We start from the raw sequence: 24,809 nt of genomic DNA on the forward strand, positions 1-24,809 counted from the left end.
GCAAGTTAAGAACTTTTGTTACGAAAATAACTTTTTTTAAAGTTGTAATAACTGTTTTTACCATTTGAAAAACAACTAATTTTAAAATGATTTGATGTAACAGTTATTCTTGAAGTGTTACCTGTAATTTTTTTAATTTCCTCTGAGAATGATGAACATGTTTATTTTTTTATTTTTTTTTATCGGGATATTAACATAAATATTACCATTTCAACACCATTTTACCAAAATCAACTATTATGCAAATTTTTACGAATCTATTAGTAAATGAGTTGTGAAAAAACTATAATACCCTTAATAAATCGGTCACGAAAACTGGACATAATATTTTTTAGAAAGGTTAACATAAAAAATTGGGCATAAATGCTGCACACAAATCTTCATTTTTCTTATTTTCTTAATTTCATTGTATTCTCGAAATTTTAATATTACCATATTCCTATTTTTTCTCAATTTTCTTATTTTTTTCTTTTTTCATATTATTTGTTGTTGACGAAAATCGGATAACGTGGAAAACTTCGGGTGGTTTGACCCAAGATCGGACCAAGTATTGTCGCACCCGAGCCGAGTTGTAGAAACTCGAAAGTCATGAGTTCCATCTCCTAATTCAAAAATGTTATTAGTTCGCCGAAGAGACCTGAGAGTAAAAAGAAGAAGAAAATAATCTTAGAGGGGCGCAGAGGCGGTGCCACTGACGCGCTCCAACACTCAAAATTAGTCTGATTGCTATGTGTGTGAGGTGGGATGCCGTTATCCTTTGAGAATATTTGAGAGAATCAGGCTCTATCGGAGTGAAAGTGTGTGCGGAGGGTCATCGGCAGCGTTTCGGAACTCTGGAATCGAGTTATTTTGAGAGTGAGAATTGTGTACCTTTTTTTCCTCTAAGGAGAGTGGTATTTATAGTACTTATGAGGCTGAAAAGAGCCCCAAAAATAGGATTGGGCGAAAGCAAGGCGCACATGGAAGGTCGAGCACGCACGCATGAGGATACAAGCACGCGAGCCTTGCGTACACACTGATGCGGCGCGCCAAGAGTATAGCGCGGCGCGCCTGCCCGTGGCGCGGCGTTGCGCGCCATGGTTGTTTTTGACATATTTCTTCGTTTGTCGTCGCCTTTCTTCATGGGCTCGTCTCGAGTGGACTTTTTAGCCTTCGTTGACCCGGATCGGGCCTCTTAGTGGCTTTGACCAACAACATTAGCCCCCCAAGTTCATTGCTTGGAGGACTCCGGGCAACGGAATTTCAAAATCTCCTTCGTTGTTTGAGGGAATTTTGCTCTTTTGAGTCTTCGTTTTTTAGCAAGCATGTCGCGTTGCATCTCGTCGAGGTGAGCGACTTTGTTGCGCCTTGTGGGCGTCTTTATTGCACTGCATGAATGTCGCTGATGCATTTACAAAATATACCGTGTGTTGCGATATTTTTGCGCACGCAAGCGTACGTGGTCGCAATAATAATAATTCGTAAGAATGATTCGATCCCACGAGGACTAGTAAATTAAAGGTTCGGTAACACGAGTTTCGAAGAATACCAAGAGAGTTGTAGAAGTGATTTCCAATCGCTGACAAGAAATTAAAATAAACAAATAAATAAGAAAAGCAAGCAAACAAATGGTGATTAAACGGATAGAGAGAAGTAGGACTACGGCTTCACAAGTTCAAATACGGTTAGGATTCATGGACTTAAGCACAATTGTTCTTGCTCAATCTTTACTACTCGTACTCACGTTAATTATATCATTAAATCTCTCTCGAGCATCTAATAACCTAACCTATGCCGAAGTCTTATCTCTCGATCTCAACCCCTAAGAAACACAGCAAGCCTTATAACACAATAGTACTCACATGAGTCGATAACAGCCTAGCTATATCTAGCCTAGGAATGTATTACCGTAATTCAAATCAAGCACACTAACAACCTAATCTTTCTCAAGCATCAAATTGAATTCAAGAACGAGTATGAGGTCGCGATTCTCAAACAAGCATTAAGCACGGATTTGAATGAAATAAATCAACGAACAAGAACAATCAATCAATATATTATAAGGAATCCATCAGCGATCATGAACACGCTCCACCACGGCCCTATGGAAATTTAGTGCATGGTGAAACAATAAACAAAAAGAAAGGAAGAAGAAAACATGAATGAAACAATAAACATCTTCATAAAAATTAAAAACCGGAGTTCAAGAGATTAAAGGAAGAAGAAAAAAACTGTGATTGTCGAGAGTAACGGCGTTCTAATCTCTATCTCTCCAAAGCTCTCCAAAAACATAAACAAAACCAAAAAAAGAATAATGATGTTTTATTTAGGTTACAAAGGTGTTTTTAACTCTGAATGGTGTATTTTCGGAGTCATCTGAGCCTTCCAATTAAATCCAAAGGTTGAAATCTTCCAAAAAAATGTCAATTTCCTATTCCAGCAATTCGGAGGCACGCGACGCGCGATGGTCAATGCGCGGCGCGCGGACCAAGCTTCAGCTTATGTGCGCTCCACGCGTAAGACTCTGTAAATTTTCTTGGTTTGATTTTCCAGTCTACACGGTGCGCGCAAGGAAGCACGCGGCGCGCGGTCTCGAAGTCTGATCTCCTGCTGTGCGCGAGGTGGTGCGCGTGGCACGTTGAGTCGTAAATTTTTTACTACTTCTTTTTTTACACCATTTTGACCATTTTGTCTCCAAATAACGTAAATTGACTGTAGACACTCTATTGCTCCTTTGGACCTGAAACTAATCAAAAACATACTAAAAACTATCAAAACACCCAAGGACGCGTCGATTTTCGATCCGGAAGATAGGAGTTTTACGCGTGATTAACACACCTATCAAATCCCCCCAGACTTAAACCGTTACTTGTCATCAAGTAACAAAAAAGAATAAAAACATACCACACAAACTAACTAAATGACACGGGTAAAACTATATTGCTCAAAATGCCTCAATTTGTTCATGCTTGCCTCAAACTCAAATCTATAGACTTATAAAGACACGGAAACCAACAATTTTAAACTTCAAGCTAACTACCAAATAAGATAGAGATCCTAAGAGTTTACATTACCTTGGACTGTTTTACAATGCTTACCTATCTCGGGAGCTTTTAAGCACTAGATCTTGTAGTCCGTCCAACCATCCTCGACAGGTCACAACGATCGAAATAAGAATGAGAATTTGGATTCGATTCAACACACCCATATGTTCTCTCGTCTCTCTTGATCTCCACTAATGTGCACACATCCTTTCTAACTCGTCAATAGGTCTGTTCGGCTTGTAATGTTAGGCTTGGGTTACGGTAGGATATGGAATTTTAAGTGACTTAAACTCAATCTAGCAGGGATCGCGAATCACTTCTTACAAACACTCAAACCTCACACTCTCATTATAGCACTCGACCTCTTCCAAAATCACCCTCAAAACTGTCATTCCAAGAGCTTTGACTCACAAAAATATCTCTAAGTCATATTCATTTTTTGTTTGAACACCGTAATTTAACGAAACAAAAATAATCATTAAAAATAAACAACAAACGATTACGATGTTCAACGACTTTCTTTATTGACTTGGAGACTCACTCAAAAACTTGTCAAAAACTCTCGAAAGTGACTCGCGATGATGTTCTTACTAGATCAAAGGTTCTTTGTGGGAATGTCTTCATCGGATAGGCTGCGTTTCATGGCTAAGAACAAGAAGGAAAAGTGTTTGGCTTTTTGTAAAGGGCTCTAAAGGATAATTTCGTTCGGGTTGGCTCTTTGGCTAGAAGTGGTTAATTCGAACGCCTACTTCATTCTCACTAGATCAATGTGCACCCAATTTCGCCTCGACTAAAGATCAGAGGAGGTTCTAGTGTTTTTTGTGTTCCCTTTTCAAGTGATTGGTTAGACTACTCCTCTGTTGTCAATGGTGCCAACAAGAAGAGTAGTATTATCTATTTATGTACATTTGATGTGATATAGTCTCACGAAAACTCTTGCTTGTAATTGCTTATTTATTAATAAAAGTTGAAACGTTCATTCATTCTTCCTTGTCTATTTGAAGCTTTATGATAAAACCTCAGTCTTTAATCCATAAACAAACTTAACAACTTACGAAGAGACAAATGTAGATTTGCATGAACAAACTCTTCGTAGTTTGCTTAAAACGATATATTCGCAATCTAAGGGTCAAAGGACTATTGACCTCAGTACGATTGTTAGAAGAATCTATGACGTCTGGTTTTGGGGCATTGAGAGTTGGAGACTCTATAGTTCTTCTAGGTATCTTCTGAAGGTACTGAATTGGCCAGTGCACTTCTAGAGACAAGATAAGAACAAACCATTTAACCTCTTATGTCTTGAAGTCATTGCGTATGAATCGCATCATGCTTACCTTAATCCTGAAATGAGACATGCCATTTCACAGCTTACGTATTCTCATTTGAGAAAGTCAGAGTTCGGACTCACTATGTGATTCCGAACATGACCTATTGGTGAAGTACTAAGTTGTGAAGATGTCATGAGTAACTTTGTGAAGTTCTCATAGATATGGAATTCATGTACAAGATTGCTGAAATGCAATGTATATCAGCTCATGCTTTGTTCCTTGGAATGTGAATAAATGAACTGGCCAGTGTCCAAATTGAGTCTTGACTCTTTTGGATGAAACAATGTGACTTGTTAGCTCCTCGTCAATTCATTGTATCTAACTTATTCACAAGCGACAAAGGAGTTGAGGAAATAGCATCTAGAAGGGTAAAATGGTAATTTTGTAAATCCCGACTAGCTGATGTTATTCATGAAGGGTAAACATAGATAATATTCAGTGGATCTACTCATTACAATTAGGTTGAATTCTTGAGTAGAAAATAAATTCATTTGAACCGAGAGATTTTCAGTGTCAACTGTTTAGTGGAGTCAGTTGACATTAAGCTAAACTTGGAAAATGTTTGTGAACTTTTGAGTCCAAGTGTTTTAGCTCAAGCTTTGTTCATTTGGATCCATGAGGTCACTATCACAAATCATATCGAGTAGGAATAGTTAAACTAGAAGCTAAGTCAAAACAAGAACGAGACAAGTTTTACGAAAATTGTCAAAATGGTATTTTTGTCTTTTTGGACATAAGATGAAATTAATGTCAATAAATTTTTTTACAATGTCATATGATGAAATATTGATACTCGGCCATGATAAGTTCATTGGGCCTTGTGGATTAATTTCATTTCATAGAATTTTACTTGAAAATTCTTAATGGACTTTTCTTGTGTTGTCATGAACAAGTGAAGAAAATCTAGAAACACCTTCTAGAAGGCCTTCTTGGCCGCCCAACCCAAAGGAGAAAAAGGGAGATTATTTTATGCATCAATGTATCAAGATACTTGCCAAAAGAAACAGAGGAAACAAATTTCCTCTATAAGGAAAGGGGAATTTCGGCCAAAGCAAGAGGGAAACAAAAGAGGAAACAAATATAAGGCTTCTAGAAAGAGAAAGAGGGGATATTTGCTCATAAAATATGTGATATTCTATAGAAGAGGAAACTACCTTATTGAAGGTAAAACCTCTCCTATAAATAGAGCCCTCATTCTTCACATTTCATTCATCCCAAGTTTTAGAGATTGAGAGCTTCTCTCTCTAGCTTGGCCGCCCCTTCCCTCTCTTTCTCTAAGTTTTCTTTCATTTTTGTTTTGGCACCTAGGTCCTCATTTGACCTAGCGTTTTTAGCTCTTCGACTTTGAGACTTGTTCTCGAGTCGTCGTGTTTAAAAGTGCCCACTTACTAATTCCTTTTCTCTCGAGTGATTTTAGTGATAGAAACTGTCGTGGTTGCTCGAGTTGCCGAGGAAAAAAGAGAGACGTGCTGCGAGGGGAGACGAACGTTTCAACCTTCCGAAGGCTTCTCAACGTTCAAGCTTCTAAAAAGGTTAGTAAAAATTTATGCTCATAATAGTTTTTAATTTATATGTACTTGCACTTTATCTAGGTTAGTAAAATCGTTTTACTTGTTTTAAAGAAAATTTTTATATTCCGCCACTTGCTCGAAACGTTAAACTTTTTCTTAACCCTAGATCATTTCCAACATCCTCAAGGTTCCCTAAGCTTCAAGAGATACATAGCTTGGGTCTAGTGTGGTAACACAAAAACTCAACACACCTCTTTCACACAAGGTAGTTCATGGGTTAGGCTCCAATGTCTAAGGTTTAAGATTTTTTCACAATCATTGGCAAACACAAATTTGAATCATTGGCAAAGGAGCATGCAGTTCTACTTAAACACACACAAAAAAGAGTTCTAATAATATACAAAAGTCCCCCGCAAGACAAGAAAAATCTCTCCCCCCACCCTCCAAAAAAACTCACATTGTCCTCAATGTAGTTGTGCAAAACATGGATAGAGGGACTTACCATGTGGGCGTGGTCAAACTCCCCTAATGACCACGGCCATGATCATCGTCCTCGTCAGGTTCGCGGGGAGCATAAGGGCTTGGCTCCCATGGAGGATACGCTGGGTAAGGTGCCATTAGGTGTTGCGGGTACACGGGATAGATGGGGGCGCCAGGATATGCTCCGGCTTGAGTATCGGGATGATGAGCGTAGAAGCTTTGTTGGTTCATCGTCCACGTGTTGTAGACGTTTTCGTGAAACTCATCTGTGTCGCGTTGTCTTTGGCCAAAGTTTGTGAGGAAGCTCCCAATTACATTATAGCGCTGGCCGAGTGTTTCGATGTTTTGGTCGATTCGACCCAAGTGTTGGTCGAAACGGTTCATCATGGCCAACATTTCATTGTAGCCGGTTGTGGGTGCTTCGTCGGTCGCGACCAGAGGCAGGACGTCGTCTGGAGCATCTGGGTTGCCTTGATGTTGTTCAGGAATGTCTATGAACCCGCAACCATCCAGGTGTGCTGCTCCATGTTTTCACTATTTCAAGCTCATGATCTTTCGATCATCGATTGAGTCCCCCAATTTCTCTCGCGTCTTAGAGGTCGGGATTCGAAGTCCTTCATTGAGGCAGAGCTGTGTGATGACCCCCCCGTTGACGAGTGTGACGTCGATATCGCGATTTGCACAAAACACGAACCTCTCCTTCAAGATTTTGTCAATGTTGACGCCTTTACCGATGATGATGCACACCAGAAGCGCCAGGCATTGGAGATCAACTGTGTGCTCACGCAGGTTGGGAAGTATCGTGGCACAGATGAAGTGCTGCCACGCCTTTGCGTAACGGTTCAGACTCGAGATGGGGAGGTGACTTAGGACCACTTGGCCGTGCACAACCTTCGTCTTGTAGGTAGCTCCAGGATGGGCAAGTAGACGAATCCATTCCTCCCATTGCAGGTACAGGAAGAGGTCGGCGCAGTCATCATTCTTGGGTTCCGGGATCCCGAGAAAGTCGTTGAGCGCCGGCGCCGAGATGTTCACCACAACGTTACGCACTTTGATGAAATTTCCCTCTGTTATGGAGAGATTCGCGTAGAACTCTCGCACCAATTTCAGTGATGCTGGCGTCTCGATATTGTACAATTTCTCCCAGTGGAGTCTCTGAATTAGTGCCAACATGTTCCCGCACAACCTATTGGGTGTGAGCACGTGCTTGGCGATCAATCCTTTTTTTGAAATGGCATCCCACACCTCACCGGCACCTTCGACTAGCGTTAATGGTCGAGGTAAGACCGCCCCACCCCCGATCGACGAACACGTTTGGGAGTTAACACGCGAATTCGAATCCCGTTGCATCTACGAAACATAACACGAAATGAATCGAGGATAATGTGATGAGTGTTGAAGTATTTTAACCCCTTTCTAACCCCAAACATATTCACAACTAATTCCCTTGTTCATTAACCCGTAATCGTAAGCAACTATTTCAATTTTTCCTTTGTACGTTCTCTTAGGTATTTCATCAAACACCTAGTGTGCATGCCAATATTTGATATGAAATTTAGTCATGAAGAGTAACTAAACTCTTCCATTAGTAAGCAACACTCTAATCACCTCTTAATGTCACGAAATCATCACCATTCAACCATAGAATTCGAAGTAGAAGGACATAGCTTGATGTGTTGGAGATGGAGAGATTGAAGAGATGAAAATCACAAAAACAATCACAATTCATACGAATTGATGTAAGTAAACGAAGTATAAGAGGTTTGATTATAAAAAATCGTGTTTTTATGGTGAAGAAATTGCAAAAAAAAATTCGCCCAAAAACCTCATTTAAAACCAACTTACGCAAGTCCGTGCGCCGCGCGCCTTGTTCAGCACGACGCGTGGACCAAAATGTGGACTTATGTGCGGGGCGCGCATAAGACTCTGTAACTTCTCACAAAAACCTACAATTCGCGCACCGCGCAAATGTGACCTCGAGGTGCGGTATCCTGTTGTCCCCGCGCCGCGCGCTGATGTCCTCGCGGCGTGCGGTTCGCAGCTTGGCTTAGTCGCGGTCCGCGCGTATGACTCTGTGAACGAAAATTTCCTAAAGTTACGCTCGTGTTCCACGCAAGGTGTTCCCCGCGGCGCGCGATACGCGAAATGTTTTATTTTTTATTTTTTATATAATTATTATTAAATCAAAACTTAAACATGAAGAGAATTAAAAAAAATTAAAGAATTAAAAAGTGCGACGAAAGAAAAGCACGGGTTGCCTCCTGCGAAGCGCTTTAGTTAACGTCAATAACTTGACGGGTTACCCGTTATTTAATCGATGAGGTTCAGGTACACCACTGCTTTCTCGCTCTCAAAAACTCCTCCGTTGTACGGCTTTACTCGTTGCCCGTTCACCATGAATTTTATGTCGTTGATGCCTTCAATTTCAAAAATGTCTGACGAGAATTCTTGTGTGACTGTGAACGGTCCGAACCACATCGATTTAAGTTTTCCAGGAAAAAGTCTCAACCAGGAATTGTAGAGGATGACTTGTTGGCCCGGGTTAATCTCCTTTGGCACGATGTGCTTATCATGCCACGCTTTCGTCTTTTCTTTGTACATCCTTGCGTTCTCGAATGTGTCTAGGCGAAACTCGTCAAGTTCATTGAAATGGAGGAGTCTCTGTTTCCCGGCCGCCTTGTGATCGAAGTTGAGGAGCTTCATTGCCCAAATAGCTCTATGCTCAAGCTCCACCGGAAGATGACAAGCCTTGCCGTAGATGAGCTTGTACGACGACATCCTTAACTGGGTCTTGAAGGCATTCCGGTATGCCCAGAGTGCGTCATTAAGCTTGTGAGCCCAATCCTTTAATGAACTTCCCACTGTCTTCTCTAGAATCTTCTTTATCTCGCGATTGGAGACTTCGGCGAACGGTTAGATTCTGGGTGATAGGCGAGGGGTTTCCGGTGAGTGACACTATACTTCACGAGTGTGCCATGCCTTGTGAAAATATTGTGCTTTAGAAAATTCAGCACCACCTTGCCATCAGTCGTCATAGATGCCTTGGCCTCAACCCACTACGACATGTAGTCAAATGCGAGGAGTGTATTTGTTGCCGTATGAGGATGGGAAGGGTCCCATGAAATCAATCCCCCACTATTGTTAGGAATTCTTGCCCACGAGAGATAATAAATAAATTATTACTAAATAGAATAATGGTTTACTTTATTAGCATCATATGATAAGTGGGTTGAGGTCTAAATATCATAATCAATAGAACCTATCATCCATAGACTCCGTATTAAACTGAGTCACGTGTTGGGCACCTGAGTTCGGGTGGTGTTGCTAAAACATGGTCAATGATTGATAGATGCCTGGATAGCTGTATCTAAAGTTATATGCGGAACACTAGTGAAGGTTGATCACAACGTGCGAGCATTCTACACTTGTGATAAGTGTATGACCCGGAAAGACTTTGGTTGTAGATGTGTCATTTAAGTACCGTTACGACATACTAACCGGGGTCGCTATGATTGTTACAGTAGGACTTGATCTAAATCTTGACGTGATCATGGACCCTAGATCATGTTACCGAACTCTTCGACTCATTTGCTAAAAGGTTACTATCATGCTAATCAAAGCTTATGTCTTGGGAGTTTTCGGATCATGATTCGAGTGGAAAGTGGTTGATAGATACGGAATCCAGACTTCCTGAAAGAAGATCAATGTTCACTTACCTAGGAGTTTATTCCAGAACCGATAGATTGCCGCCACTTCCGGAGTATGTACGTTCGGAAGAATCTTTCGCTAGAGAAGCAACAATGCTTAGGGTATATATCTATCAAGAAAGGTATAACGGATTAATTGACCTTTATCGATACGTGTTGAACCTAGAGGATCTTGATCACGTACTGACTAGATCAGTGGACACTCGTCACAATGAGTAAATATAATTCTAGTATAAAGGAGAGTTCATTTTTGGTTTACCTAGGTGGAATCAGACCAATATTAGACAAATCGATGGGTAAAATAGAGAGTACTTTTTCGTCTTTTCATCGGATTTGTTAAGCTTCTATTAGTAGGTCCATAGTCCCCGATTCTGTTTCGTTAAGACGAATAAAGAACCTTTAATAATAATGTGTTTCATTATTATAATCTCACTAGCTGTAATTGTGATTGACAGCATCAATTCTGAAATATGGGTATTTACAGAATTAAATAATTAAATTATGGTAGTATTAATTATTTATTGTTTGATCAAGTATATAATTAATCAATTGCTTATTTAATTGGGCTTTAAGCAATTGGGTTTTGCACAAAATGAGGAAGTCGAAATTTTAGGGTTGTGGGCACATGGGATTTGCGTCACTCCCTCATGGCCGTGTGCCTTAAATTTCATTCCTCACATATTGGTACTTACCAATATTTTCTCTTTAGTTGTTTAAATAAAGGAAAGAGAAAAATATTTAAAAGGAAATAAGATATTGTCATTTATTCTCCTTCATGAATATAAGGAGATAATAATATTTAAAAAAAAAAGATATTGTAATTTATTCTCTCTTATGAATATTAGGAGAGATTAATATTTAAAATGAAATAAGATATTGTCATTTATTCTCTCTCATGAATATTAATGAGAATTATATTTAAAAGGAAATAATATATTGTCATTTATCCTCTTTTATGAGAGAATAATATTTAAAAGGAAATAAGGTATTTCCTTTATTCTGTCATATTAATATTCTCTATTTAAACATGAAATAAAACCTCATAGATATTGATCTGATGACTAATAGAGAAAGTAGGATTCATGAGATAAGATCTAATGGCCAAGCTTAGGTTCACTAGTGTTAACACAATAAAAGGAAATAACATACTTTGGAAACTACTATAAATAGGGGATTCATGAGAAGAGAAAATCTAAGCTTTGGAAAGCCAAAAATTCATCCAACACAAGTGTGTGGCCGAATTCTCTCTCTCTCTCTCTCTCTCTCTCTCTCTCTCTCTCTCCTTGGAATTAGTCTTTCCATTCTTAGAAAATAAGAGTGAGATCTTGAAACAACATTTGTTTCTTGATCGTGTGAGATAAAAGAATGTGGTCTCAAGTCGTATTTCTTTATTCGTCCGGAGATTACGTTCGGAAGACTACGGTGTCATCAAGATGAGTACGAGGATCTAGAAACTTGAAGAAACAGATCAAGGCGTTCAAGTACGAGGATCTTAAAGCTTGAAGAAGGAGTTTCAAGGCCTTTGAAGACAGATTGTGAAAACTAGAAGATTCTGTTCGTGAGCCCAATCCATAAGTTCTCTATGAACCTTGTTCTTTGATCTTATTGGTTGCTTGACATGTTTGAATGCTTTCATTATTTAATTAATAAAGTAAATCTAGGTCTTGTTATATAACCATCCTTTTAATTAGCTCTTGTTAGTATAATTAATTTATTCCGCAACTTATATGGTTATCAAGGTGAGCACATAATCCCGACGAGTTGTATGGGAGAGAATGTTCGTGTTCAATACTCCCTTCGTTTCCTTACAAGTGGTATCGGAGCGACTATTCGTGTCGGATACCACCTCTTTAATTACAACAAGTGATATTGGAGCGATTATTCGTGTCTGATGTCTTACGTGTTTCTCCAACAAGTGGTATTGGAGCGATTGTTCGTGTCCGACACCACTCGGTTGTTCATCAACAAGTGGTATCAGAGCAATTGTTCGTATCCGATACCACTAGTACGTCACCAACATGTGGTATCGGAACGACTGTTCGTGTTCGATACCACCTCTGTTTCTCTAACAAGTGGTATCAGAGGTAGATGATTTACTTTATTAATTTATTTGTTCATTTGATTAACTTAAATGGTTTGATATTGATTTATTTTTGGGACATAGATATGGGCCCATATTTTATCCATTAGCCAATTTGATATTGGGTTCATCTCTTTTTATTTATAAAGAGTCAAATTAGATAGATCAAACCGAATCAAACCATGCTTGCTTATTATGCTTGTTTATTTAATTGATTGGACATGCTTGATATAACTTAGAACTTGTGTCATGGGTTATCATGGGATTTTATTTATTAATTTGAAATTATCTAATATGATTAGGATAGTTAATTAATGAATGAGTTGAACGGTTCGGAAAGCTTTGTCACCAAGCCGATAAGAGGCTAAGCTGGGGGTTAATAAAAGATGATGTCTTCCCTCCCAACTGGAAGCTTTTCCGTGATGGAATACTATTAGGATAATCAAGACTAGATGTCACGAAATTCCTAATCACTAAGCTATATCGAAACTTATGTTTTTAAGGGTGGTTTAGAAACACTCGAGTTTTTAATACGATTTAGTTAACTCAAAAGGATCACCTAGATTAATGTTAATGCTAGGAAAATTATAATACTAAAAGTATATTCAGTCTGTAAGGTCTCCAACATTAATGCAACACCGTGAGGGTGGTCTTGCTCGCCTCGTGATCGGCAGTCTTTTAGACATGGTGATCCATTCCCTTCCGAAGGTGTAAGCGTATTCCAATACCAAGGTTGTGTTTATAACGATAGGTGGAGAAGTAGATCTCGTGTCTGACCTAGGCTTCCCTAGCACACACGAGCTAAGCTTTGCCTACTGAAATGTCTCAAGTATGAGATGACCGGTGGTTGTTTCATATGGCCAATGATTCCTATAAAACTGGTAGTTAGTGAAGCATAGTTATGAATGTGCATGAACCACGATTGCTTTACTAATTTGAGATGGTCCTCCTTTTCGCTAGGTGCACTCCGTTACGTCACCTTAGTGAAACGAACTGTGGCTATTGGTGAATTACCATGGAATATAAAAACTAGGTCTTTTTAGAGATTAGTATTTTTCCTCGTGCTTGTGCATTAGGTTTTTATATCCTAAACTTTTTTTCATAGTTATTTCTTTTCATATTGCTAATAATTGTTGTTATAAATTGTAGTAATCATGTCGAACCCTATTATAGCATTATTGTCGAAAGACTTTCTCACTGGTGATAACTTCTCGAAATGGAAGTCGAAACTTAACATCGTGTTGGTGAGTGAAAGCATACGCTTTATCCTCACTGAAGAGAGACCTCTATTTCCTGCTCCTAATGCCTCAAAGAACTTAAGGGAGGATTATGACAAGTGGGTCATAGCCAACAACAAAGCTATGGCCTACATGTTCGCGAACATATCTAATGCGTTGCGAACAAAAATGGAAGGGAAGGAGACTGCTGTGGAAATCCTTGAGTCGCTGCAGGAAATGTTTGGGATGCAAAGCGAGCAAGCGAGCAAAGAGCTCACCCGTAAGTGCACTAGCACTAGGATGGCAATGGGAACCCCGGTGATGTATCATGTCATGAAAATGACCAACTACTTCACCGAGGCTGAACTTCATGGGGCACAGATGGATAAGGTCACTCAAGTGGAAATAATCCCGAATTCCCTTTCGAGTGACTTCATACAGTTCACATCCAACTATATTGTTGTCGCAGTTTTTCGGACAACTATTTAGAAGCCCCAAACGGTTCGACCCGAGGCCGGACCAAGTGGTCGCGTTCGGGCTCGAGCGTGTCGGACTTGGTATAATAAGTCGTCCCTTAGCTGTTGGTAGTGTCTATCTCGTCCAAGCACCTGAAAAGCAAGCAGAGAGGTGTGAACTGCAAAGGGGAAACAGAGGGGTTGCCTCTGTTTACCTCTCCGACGCTCAACATTAGTAGGGGTGTTGTGCTCCAAAGTTTTAGAGAGAGAAAGTCTCAGATGAGAGAGAGGCATAGGTTTTTAGAGTCGTGAGAGAGCTCTCCTCCAAATGAAGAATCTGAAGGTATTTATAGGAGTGTGATGAGTCGGGGTAGGATGGTCTTTTCATTTTTCCCTTGATTTTTGTAGGGGCTGACCATGCACAACGTTTGAACCTCCCTTGCCCATGGTCGGGTGGGGATTTTTCCTTCCTGGCCCTTGGTAGGGCTGGGACTTTTCTTTTCTGGCCCTTGGCAGGGCAAGGATTTTTCCTTTTTGGCCCTTGGCAGGGCTGGGACTTTTCCTTCCTGGCCCTTGGCAGGGCTGGGATTGCCTTCACAATTTTTGGGTTAGACTTCTTCCTGGAGGTCGAACCTGGCCTGGAGGTCGAGCTAGCCTGGAGGTCGAGACTGCCTGGAGGTCGAGCTCGCCTGGGGGTCCAGTTCGCCTGGGGGGTCGAGATCGCCTGGAGGTCGAGCCTGGCTGGAGGTCGAGCCTGCCTGGAGGTCGAGCTCGCTTGGAGGTCGAGTCTGCCTCTAGGTCGAGATCGCCTGGAGGTCGAGCCTGGCTGGAGGTCGAGCCTGCCTGGAGGTCGAGCTCGCCTGGAGGTCGAGCCTGCCTGGAGGTCGAGCTCATATGGGGGTCGAGTTCGCCTGGGGGTCGAGCTCGCCTGGAGGTCGAGAGCGCCTGGAGGTCGAGACCGCCTGGAGGTCGAGCCTGGCTTGGAGGTCGAGCCTGCCTGGAGGTCGAGCTCGCCTGGAGGTCGAGTCTGCCTGGAGGTCGAGATCGCCTGGAGGTCGAGCCTGGCTGGAGGTCGAGCCTGCCTGGAGGTCGAGCTCGCCTGGAGGTCGAGCCTGCCTGGAGGTCGAGCTCGCATGGGGGTCGAGTTCGCCTGGGGGTTGAGTTCGGCTGGAGGTTGAGATCGCCTGGAGGTCGAGCCCGCCTGGAGGTCGAGCCTGGCTTGGAGGTCGAGCCTGCCTGGAGGTCGAGCTCGCCTGGGGGTCGAGCCCGGCTTGGAGGTCGAGCCTTCCAGGAGGTCGACCTCACCTCGGGTGTCGAGCTCGGCTGGAGGTCGAGCCTGCCTGGAGGTCGAGCTCGCCTGGAGGTCGAGATGAGTGGTCCCCTCAGAGGTGAGCTCGACTTGTCTTAATCCCGGGCTCTACTCTTTGGGCCGGGGTTGCCATGCATCCTCGCTTGAGTTGGGCCCTGACATTTTTTGATATGGGAAAAATCTCACATAACATTAACCCCCCCAGTTTTTTTGAGGACTTTGTCGTTCGAGAAACTTCGTGTCTTCGGGGTGGATCACTGCCTGTCTGGACGTTACCCCAACCGACTCTGGTTTCCTAGCTTGAGTATGTTGACGGCGAGCGCTCTCCACATGCCTTCGCTTGTTGTCGGGTTGGACGCACTTGACGTCCCTAGTCCCTGTTTATCATCAACCCCCCGGTTTCTTGTGGGATCTTGCCGTGCGAGAAATTTGATTGCTCTGATGGAGTATGGAATGTACTCGTCTAGACCGCAAGGGTCTAACTTTGAGTTTTTTGTTGGTTTCGGAGCCATAGGGGCTATTAGCGACTTGATCCCGGGAACCAGGCGACCCTAATCCACGGGGGTCGGGATTTTCGGAGCCACATGGGCCTTAAGCGACTCGATCACGGGGATCGAGCGACCCTAAACCACGGGAGTCGGGATTTTTGTTATGTTTTTCTTTCGTTCGAAGTTTGCCGTGCTCTCATACTTTTCTTGTTGGATTGCTCGTACAACATTGTTTGCTTTAGTTAAAGCTTTTTCGTCTGTCATGCGTCTTATTTTCTCGACTTGCTATGCTTAGCGTAATCGATTCGCGCGATGTGATTGGTGCGCGTCCTATTTTCTCGACTTATCAGTGAAGGCGTAATCGATTTGCGCGACTCGGGCCTCGGGGGGGCTTTGGTGTCATGTTGGTGTGAACGGGCTTTCCGTGGGCGCTGGCTAGACCAGTTACGCCTGGCGGGCGCAGGCCTTTGAAACCCATTTGTAACTCGCTGCCTATTGGCGCACGAGCTGGGCGGTGAGCGTGGTGCCACATTTGTGTGACCAGGCTTCCCGTGGACGCTGGCTAGACCAGGTACGTCCGGCGGACGCGAGCCTTTGAAACCCATTTGTGACTCGCTGCCTTTCGGCTCACGAGCTGGGCGGCGAGCGCGATGCCACATTTGTGTGGCCGGGTTTCCCGTGGACGCTGGCTAGACCAGATACGTTCGACGGACGCAAGCCTTTGAAACCCATTTGTAACTCGCTGCCTTTCGGCTCACGAGCTGGGCGACGAGCGCGGTGCCACATTTGTGTGGCCAGGTTTCCCGTGGACGTTGGCTAGACCAGGTACGCCCGGCGGACGCAAGCCTTTGAAACCCATTTATGACTCGCTGCCTTTCGGCTCACGAGCTGGGCGGCGAGCGCGGTGCCACATTTGTGTGGCCATACCATCTCATGAACATGGCGCCATTGGGCGCGTGCGTCATGTGACAGGCAAGGTTAGGTACAGACTTGATACCGCGGCGAGTGTGGCACCTTAGTGCGCTGGTCGCATTTCCGGGTTGGGTCTCTTGGGTCGAGCCTTGTGCCTTTGCGAGTGCGGCGCCCTCGTGCGCGTTTCACGTTTGGGTACTCAGGTGGCCCATTCTTACTCGGTACTCGACTCGAGGAGTGAACTCGACCCGAGGAGACATGTAGAGTCGACACGAGGAGTAGCTTGTCGACTCGTGGACTCAGTACTCGACTCGATGAGTGAACTCAACTCGAGGAGGAACGTAGAGTCGGCACGAGGAGTAGCCTGTCGACTCGTGGACTCGGTACTCGACTCGAGGAGTGAACTCGACCCGGGAAGCCATGTAGAGTCGACACGAGGAGTAGCTTGTCGACTCGTGGACTCGGTACTCGACTCGAGGAGTGAACTCGACCCGAGGAGACATGTAGAGTCGACACGAGGAGTAGCTTGTCGAGTCGTGGACTCGGTACTCGACTCGAGGAGTGAACTCAACTCGAGGAGGAACGTAGAGTCGGGACGAGGAGTAGCTTGTCGACTCGTGGACTCGGTACTCGACTCGAGGAGTGAACTCGACCCGAGGAGACATGTAGAGTCGACACGAGGAGTAGCTAGTCGACTCGCGGACTCGGTACTCGACTCGAGGAGTGAACTCAACTCGAGGAGGAACGTAGAGTCGGCACGAGGAGTAGCTTGTCGACTCGTGGACTCGGTACTCGACTCGAGGAGTGAACTCGACCCGAGGAGACATGTAGAGTCGACACGAGGAGTAGCTTGTCGACTCGTGGACTCGGTACTCGACTCGAGGAGTGACCTCAACTCGAGGAGGAACGTAGAGTTGGCACGAGGAGTAGCCTGTCGACTCGTGGACTCGGTACTCGACTCGAGGAGTGAACTCGACCCGAGGAGACATGTAGAGTCGACACGAGGAGTAGCTTGTCGACTTGTGGACTCGGTACTCGACTCGAGGAGTGAACTCGACTCAAGGAGGAACGTAGAGTCGGCACGAGGAGTAGCTAGTCGACTCGCAGACTCGGTACTCGACTCGAGGAGTGAACTCGACCCGAGGAGACATGTAGAGTCGACACGAGGAGTAGCTTGTCGACTCGTGGACTCGGTACTCGACTCGAGGAGTGAACTCAACTCGAGGAGGAACGTGTAGGCCGTCTCTCTCTGGGACCTCCGGCCTGACCATCGGCCCCTTGAGACTTTGTTATACTTTTGTTTTGGTTTTGTTTTTTTTTATGACGAGTTCGTCAGAGACTCGGTCTCGTGGCTCGTCGCCTCATCGAGTGGTCCGTCGGGGACGCTATCTCGTGGCTCGTCGCCTCGCCGAATTGCCCGTTGGGGACGCTATCTCGTGGCTCGTCGCCTCGTCGAGTGGTCCGTCGGGGACGCTATCTCGTGGCTCGTCGCCTCGTCGAGTGGTCCGTCGGGGACGCTATCTCGTGGCTCGCCGCCTCGCCGAGTGGTCCGTCGGGGACGCTATCTCGTGGTTCGTCGCCTCGCCGAGTGGCCCGTCGGGGACGCGATCTCGTGGCTCGTCGCCTCGTCGAGTGGTCCGTCGGGGACGCTGGCGTCTCGTGGCTCAGCGCTTCGTCGAGTATGTCTTCCCTGTCCGTCTCATGGAATGTCGCTTCGCCGAGATCCTGTCCGTCTCGCGGCGCGTCGCTTCGCCAAGCCCATCTCCCCTGCCCGTTGTCCACCTCAGCCCAAGGGACTTTCCCTTCTCGCGCGTTTGTACCAAATCTGTGCACCGTGGTTGGGCTCTGTTCTCCCTCCACGGCGTTGGGGCCTTCGAGTGCGACAGCTGGAGGTCCAGCGAGCATTGGAGCTTCTTGGCGGATGTCGGGGTTACCTGGGTCGCGAGCCAAGGAGCTCTCCTCTGCGCTGCCCGGGTCAGATCTGCTCCAAGGGACCGAGCACCACCCTTCTTCCATGGCGGCATCGGAGCTGTCGCGTGCGCTGACGAGGGTCGACTTTGGATCTCTACTAACGTCGGCTCAGGTGGCTGTCGACCTGGCAGGAGCTCTTCCCGCCGGCGTTCGTGGCGGGCTGATTGGGGGCGAGGTCTTGGTGAGCGTCGAGGCAGGCTCGTGGGTGCCGGGGTCGGCTGGATCTACAACGTCGGTTGGGATGGAAGCTTCAGCAAGCACCGGAGTCGGCTTGCGCGTGCTGGGGCCGATCAGATCTGCAGCGCCGGCGGGAGTCGAGACTTCGGCGGGTGTCGGGGCTGGTTCGCGCGCGGAGGGATCGCGCGGATCTGCAGCGCCCGATGACCAGCTGGCCCGAGGAGACCGGCTCGCCTACGTTCACGGCTTCGGACCCGCTCCTCTTCTTCGCGTGGCTGAAAGCTCATTCACCGGTCCCAGATCTCCGTCGACGTAAGCTCCGAACCCTTTTTCCCCGTCGCCACGATCGTCGCTGGAGAGGTAAGGTGAGCACGGACCAGACCTCGTTACCGGAGCGACGAGGTGGGTGGAGGAGCTGTGACCGTTGTCGTGCGGGGGCGCCGGAGTCACAAGAGTCACGGTTATCGCCGAGAGCGCCGATGTGGCCGCCGTCTCCTTCTCTTTCCTTTCTTCTCTCTCTTCTCTTTTTTTCTTTTCTCTGACTTTCTTCTCGCTGGAGAGTCTGAGATGAAGACCAGAGAGGAATCTCTTTTTCTTTCTTTTGTTTTGTGGCTGAAGAATAAAATGGGAGAGAGAATATGTTTGGAGAGGAAATTGTTGGCTTTGATTTTTTGTGGTCTTCTGTGGAGGAAGTGAGTTTGCTGGTGGAGAGCTCATGGTTGTTCTCGAGATCCCCTCCTTCTAGCGCCAAAATGTTGTCGCAGTTTTTCGGACAACTATTTAGAAGCCCCAAACGGTTCGACCCGAGGCCGGACCAAGTGGTCGCGTTCGGGCTCGAGCGTGTCGGACTTGGTATAATAAGTCGTCCCTTAGCTGTTGGTAGTGTCTATCTCGTCCAAGCACCTGAAAAGCAAGCAGAGAGGTGTGAACTGCAAAGGGGAAACAGAGGGGTTGCCTCTGTTTACCTCTCCGACGCTCAACATTAGTAGGGGTGTTGTGCTCCAAAGTTTTAGAGAGAGAAAGTCTCAGATGAGAGAGAGGCAGAGGTTTTTTGAGTCGTGAGTGAGCTCTCCTCCAAATGAAGAATCTGAAGGTATTTATAGGAGTGTGATGAGTCGGGGTAGGATGGTCTTTTCATTTTTCCCTTGATTTTTGTAGAGGCTGACCATGCACAACGTTTGAACCTCCCTTGCCCATGGTCGGGTTGGGATTTTTCCTTCCTGGCCCTTGGCAGGGCTGAGACTTTTCTTTTCTGGCCCTTGGCAGGGCTGGGATTTTTCCTTTTTGGCCCTTGGCAGGGCTGGGACTTTTCTTTCCTAGCCCTTCGCAGGGCTGGGATTGCCTTCACAATTTTTGGGTTGGACTTCTTCCTGGAGGTCGAACCTGGCCTGGAGGTCGAGCTAGCCTGGAGGTCGAGCCTGGCTGGAGGTCGAGCTCGCTTGGGGGTCGAGTTCGCCTGGGGGGTCGAGATCGCCTGGAGGTCGAGCCTGGCTGGAGGTCGAGCTCGTCGAGTCTGCCTGGAGGTCGAGATCGCCTGGAGGTCGAGCCTGGCTGGAGGTCGAGCCTGCCTGGAGGTCGAGCTCGCCTGGAGGTCGAGCCTGCCTGGAGGTCGAGCTCGCATGAGGGTCGAGTTCGCCTGGGGGTCGAGCTCGCCTGGAGGTCAAGCCCGCCTGGAGGTCGAGCCTAGCTTGGAGGTCGAGCCTGCCTGGAGGTCGAGCTCGCCTGGAGGTCGAGTCTGCCTGGAGGTCGAGATCGCCTGGAGGTCGAGCCTGGTTGGAGGTCGAGCCTGCCTGGAGGTCGAGATCGCCTGGAGGTCGAGCCTGCCTGGAGGTCGAGCTTGGATGGGGGTCGAGTTCACCTGGGGGTCGAGCTCGGCTGGAGGTTGAGATCGCCTGGAGGTCGAGCCCGCCTGGAGGTCGAGCCTGGCTTAGAGGTCGAGCTTGCCTGGAGGTCGAGCTCGCCTGGGGGTCGAGCCCGGCTTGGAGGTCGAGCCTGCCTGGAGGTCGAGCTCGCCTGGGGGGTCGAGCTCGGCTGGAGGTCGAGCCTGCCTGGAGGTCGAGCTCGCCTGGACGCCAGGATGAGAGGTCCCCTCAGGGGTGAGCTCGACTTGTCTTAATCCCAGGCTCTACTCTTTGGGCCGGGGTTGCCATGCATCCTCGCTTGAGTTGGGCCCTGACGTTTTTTGATATGGGAAAAATCTCACATAACATATATCATGAATGAGTTGAGTTATGGACTGTCTCAGCTGTTGAATGAATTATAGGCTTTCGAGTTTATCACTCGATGTGGGAAGAACAAAGGGTCGGCAAATTATGCTGACAAGAGTTCATCTCAGAAAACCAAGAAGAAGTGGACTTTTGGTGCTGAGTCATCTAAGGCACGACCTAGTACCTCAAAGGGGAAAAGCTCCCGCTAAGAGGGAACGGAAAAAATTCAAGAGGAGTGGAAAAGGAAAAGAAAAGAAGCAAGAAAGCGTTGGTGAATGTCACCACTGCAACACTGAAGGCTATTGGGGAAGGCACTGTCCTTTGTACTTGGCCGAGCTTGAGAAAAACAAGAAGAATGCTGGTGTGGAATTTTAAAATTCATGATTAAAGATATCCTAAAAATGTTTTTGAGGATAATTATTCATTAGCATACTTCTTCTCTTGTTGCAGAGTAGACTGATGGAGCACACAAGTGTTGATGAGCTTGCTGAACAATGTCGGATTCAAGCCCGAGTTGTAGAGAAGCTGATGCTCCGTCTAAAGATCTAATTTCTTGCTAATTTATTTATTTATTTATTTTCATCTTTTGTATTGATATTTCGAACATATTTATGTGTCTTTATCATTCGAGGTTTTCTGAACTGTAGCCTTCGTGGCTATTTCAGATAGGATGAATCTTTCTTTTCTATTATACATTACATTATGTTTTATATTTGATTATGAACACATAGTTGTGTCATATAAATATTATTCCCTCTTTGATTTTTGAAATGCAATTGAAGTTTTTATGATAAATGTTTATGCATAAATGTCTTATGCTTAAAAATGTGGATGTTATAGAGTATGAAGGACTTAGTGATTCGTTCATACACTATAAGTAAGCATTATAATATTCTATTAGTTAAATCTCTGTTAGAAATTTAATAAGCATTTAATTGCTTTATTTCTTATAATTGAATATATTTGTATGTTTAAGAACTCTTTAAAGCTCTGAGAGAGTCTAAAGAAAATTTATCTTCTTTCGACAATGATTTGTGTGAATAATAGGCAATAAGGGAACACAACAAAAGTTAGTATTGATGATGAAGAGTTAGTGAAAGCATCTTTGATCCTAGCCACTAATACCTCATTAAATGAGTGGGAGCTTCCTTAATTGGAACCTAGCTACTCTAGTTCACCAAATGAGTTGGAGCTTCCTTAATTAGAACCTAGCTACTCTAGTTCACCAAATGAGTGGAAGCTTCCTTAAAAGGAACCTAGCTACTCTAGTTCTCTAAAGGAATGGGAGCTTTCTTGATAAGAACCTAGCTACTCTAGTTCAAGTGGGAGCATCCTTTAAAGGACCCTAGCCACTATATTTTTTAAATTATTAAGTGGGAGCATCCTTAATTGGATCCTAGTCATTGATGTTCGACGATTAAGTGGGAGGTTCCGAATCTAGTCACTTGTTATTCAATGTATAGCAACATCCTTCACAGGATCAAACTCATCATTAATGATGACGTATTGCTATCATTGAATAATTTGAGAGGTTCCGAATCTAGCCACTTGTTGTTCAATGCATAGCAACATCCTTCACAAGATCAAGCTCATCATTAATGATAACGTATTGTTATCATTAAATAATTTGAGTGAAAGGATAATTGAAAATTATCTTACCACATGGTTCGATAAATCGATAGATAAAACTTAAGGAAAAATGATATTTTCCCCATGAACACTGTTAATGAAATAGTGGGAGCATCTTTGCAAGGATCCTCGTCACCTCAATACCATCAACAATATCTTTCACTCTATGAAAGATTTGATCACGAAGATCACTATAACTTAAAATATGTCATAAACCCAATTTAGTAGATCTGCCAGTTAAGTCTTCGACTTAATGGATTAGAAGGGATCTATAAATGACTAATGAATGCGTTCAAGTTTATATAAAGCTTAATGGTACAAAAGGAGTTTGAGCCCTTAATTAGAGACACTGGCAACGATGATGCTCTCCTGATACCACCAACCGATTCATTGGGTCTTCCAATTGGAAGTTGAACTGTCCTTCTGGATAAAGTTCTGAAAAACTTGTGACATGGATCAAAGTACTGTAAATACTAAAACCTCCACAAAGTTTGAACCAAGAATGAAATAAACTAAATACTATTGTACTTAAGAGTTTATTGAATAAAATCGATATTTCGAGAGTAATCGATATGTTAACTCCTTAAACACGTGTCAGTAACTGACACAAAGAAATTGACTGAGCTGACCGTTTCTATAACCTAGGCTTTTTAGGAACAACTAGCTATTTCCATACTATCTAAAATATACTTATTGATATAAGGTATATAAAGCTCGATTGATGAGGCTAAATACATTGTCATTAAAAGTTCTAACCATTAGTCCCTTGACAATCCTCAATTTCCGAGAAATCTAACAAGTGTGCAAAACACGTGATTTCTGGAAATAGTGAGATACTAAGTTATTATGAATATATGAGAACCTTGAGTCCTGTGTATATTGAATATGAACACGACCAATAAGGATATGCTATGTAATAACCAAGTAATGGAAATAGGTCAATAACAGTTCTTAAGAAATATGTTCAATGATATCACACTATAGTTAGTGGTAATGAGATTGAAACATGTTATGGTACAACTAGTCTTGATACCAAAGGGATGTACACCTGTGATAGGGAACTTATTATCAAGAAGATATAAAAGTCTGGTGTATGATCTAACTGTATGCGAAGTGTCAATGTGTTCTATAGTAGATTGATTTACTAATGAACGACTTGACTTGACATTACAAAGATAAGTCAAGGACCACTTGCAAAGTAGCATGAAATAAAGAATGTTAAAACGAGAAATGCGTTGATGAGACAAAATAGATTAAGGTGAGACTCCATATGATAGGAATCTCAATCCTGGTCAGACTTCTAGCTGTTAGTATGACATGACTAAGAATAAAATGACTAAAAGGAAATACCTTATCCTCTCTTGTCAAAGTGGGAGATTAGCATCATATGATTAGCGGGTTGAGGTCTGAATATCAGAATCAATAGCAACTATCATCCATAACCTCTGTATCAAACTGATTCACGTGTTGGGCACCTGAGTTCAGGTGGTGTTGCTAAAACATGGTCGATGACTGATAGATGCCTGGATAGCTGTATCTAAAGTCATATATGCGGAACACTAGTGAAGGTTGATCACAACGTGCGAGCATTCTACACTTGTGGTAAGTATACGACCCGGACAGACTTTGGTTGTAGATGTGTCATTTAAGTACCGTTACGACATACTAACCGGGGTCGCTATAATGGTTACAGTAGGACTTGATCTAAATCTTGACGTGATCATGGACCCTGGATCATGTTACCGAACTCTTTGACTCATTCGCTAAAAGGTTACTATCATGTTAATCACAGCTTATGTCTTGGGAGTTTTCAGAGCATGATTCGAGTGGAAAGTGACTGATAGATACAGAATACAGACTTCCTGAAAGAAGATCAATGTTCACTTACCTAAGAGTTTATTCCAGAGCCGATAGATTGCCGGCACTTCCGGAGTATGTACGTTCGGAAGAATCTTTCGTTGGGGAGCAACAATGCTTAGGTTATATATCTATCAAGAAAGGTATAACAGATTAATTGACCTTTATCGATACGTGTTGAACCTAGAAGATCTTGATCACGTACGGACTAGATCAGTGGACACTCGTCACGATGAGTAAACATAATTCTAGTATAAAGGAGAGTTCATTTTTTGTTTACCTAGGTGGAATCAGACCAATATTAGACAAATCGATGTGTAAAATTGAAAGTACTTTTTCGTCTTTTCATCGGATTTGTTAAGCTTCTATTAGTAGGTCCATAGTTCCCGATTCTATTTCGATAAGACGAATAAAGAACCTTTAATAATAATGTGTTTCATTATTAGAATCTCACTAGC

At 44.2% G+C, this 24,809-nt stretch overlaps 2 protein-coding genes across 2 annotated transcripts; one reads left to right on the plus strand and one right to left on the minus strand.

Moving 5' to 3' along the window:
* Window positions 1–8,652: 8,652 nt before the first annotated feature.
* On the minus strand, window positions 8,653–9,120 carry LOC149378953 (uncharacterized). Its single transcript, XM_089603914.1, has one exon. The coding sequence runs from the start codon at window positions 9,118–9,120 to the stop codon at window positions 8,653–8,655; it is 468 nt and encodes a 155-aa protein (XP_089460040.1).
* A 4,163-nt stretch (window positions 9,121–13,283) lies between these two features.
* LOC149378954 (uncharacterized) lies at window positions 13,284–14,233 on the plus strand. The gene is made up of 2 exons (XM_089603916.1): window positions 13,284–13,736; window positions 14,210–14,233. The coding sequence occupies exons 1-2, from the start codon at window positions 13,284–13,286 to the stop codon at window positions 14,231–14,233; spliced, it is 477 nt and encodes a 158-aa protein (XP_089460042.1).
* Window positions 14,234–24,809: the final 10,576 nt, after the last annotated feature.

Source organism: Urtica dioica, chromosome 12 (genome assembly GCF_054948205.1).
Source record: "Urtica dioica subsp. dioica isolate 48M chromosome 12, U.dioica_male_clone48M_v1_H2, whole genome shotgun sequence".
In the NCBI taxonomy this organism is placed as follows: Eukaryota; Viridiplantae; Streptophyta; class Magnoliopsida; order Rosales; family Urticaceae; genus Urtica; species Urtica dioica.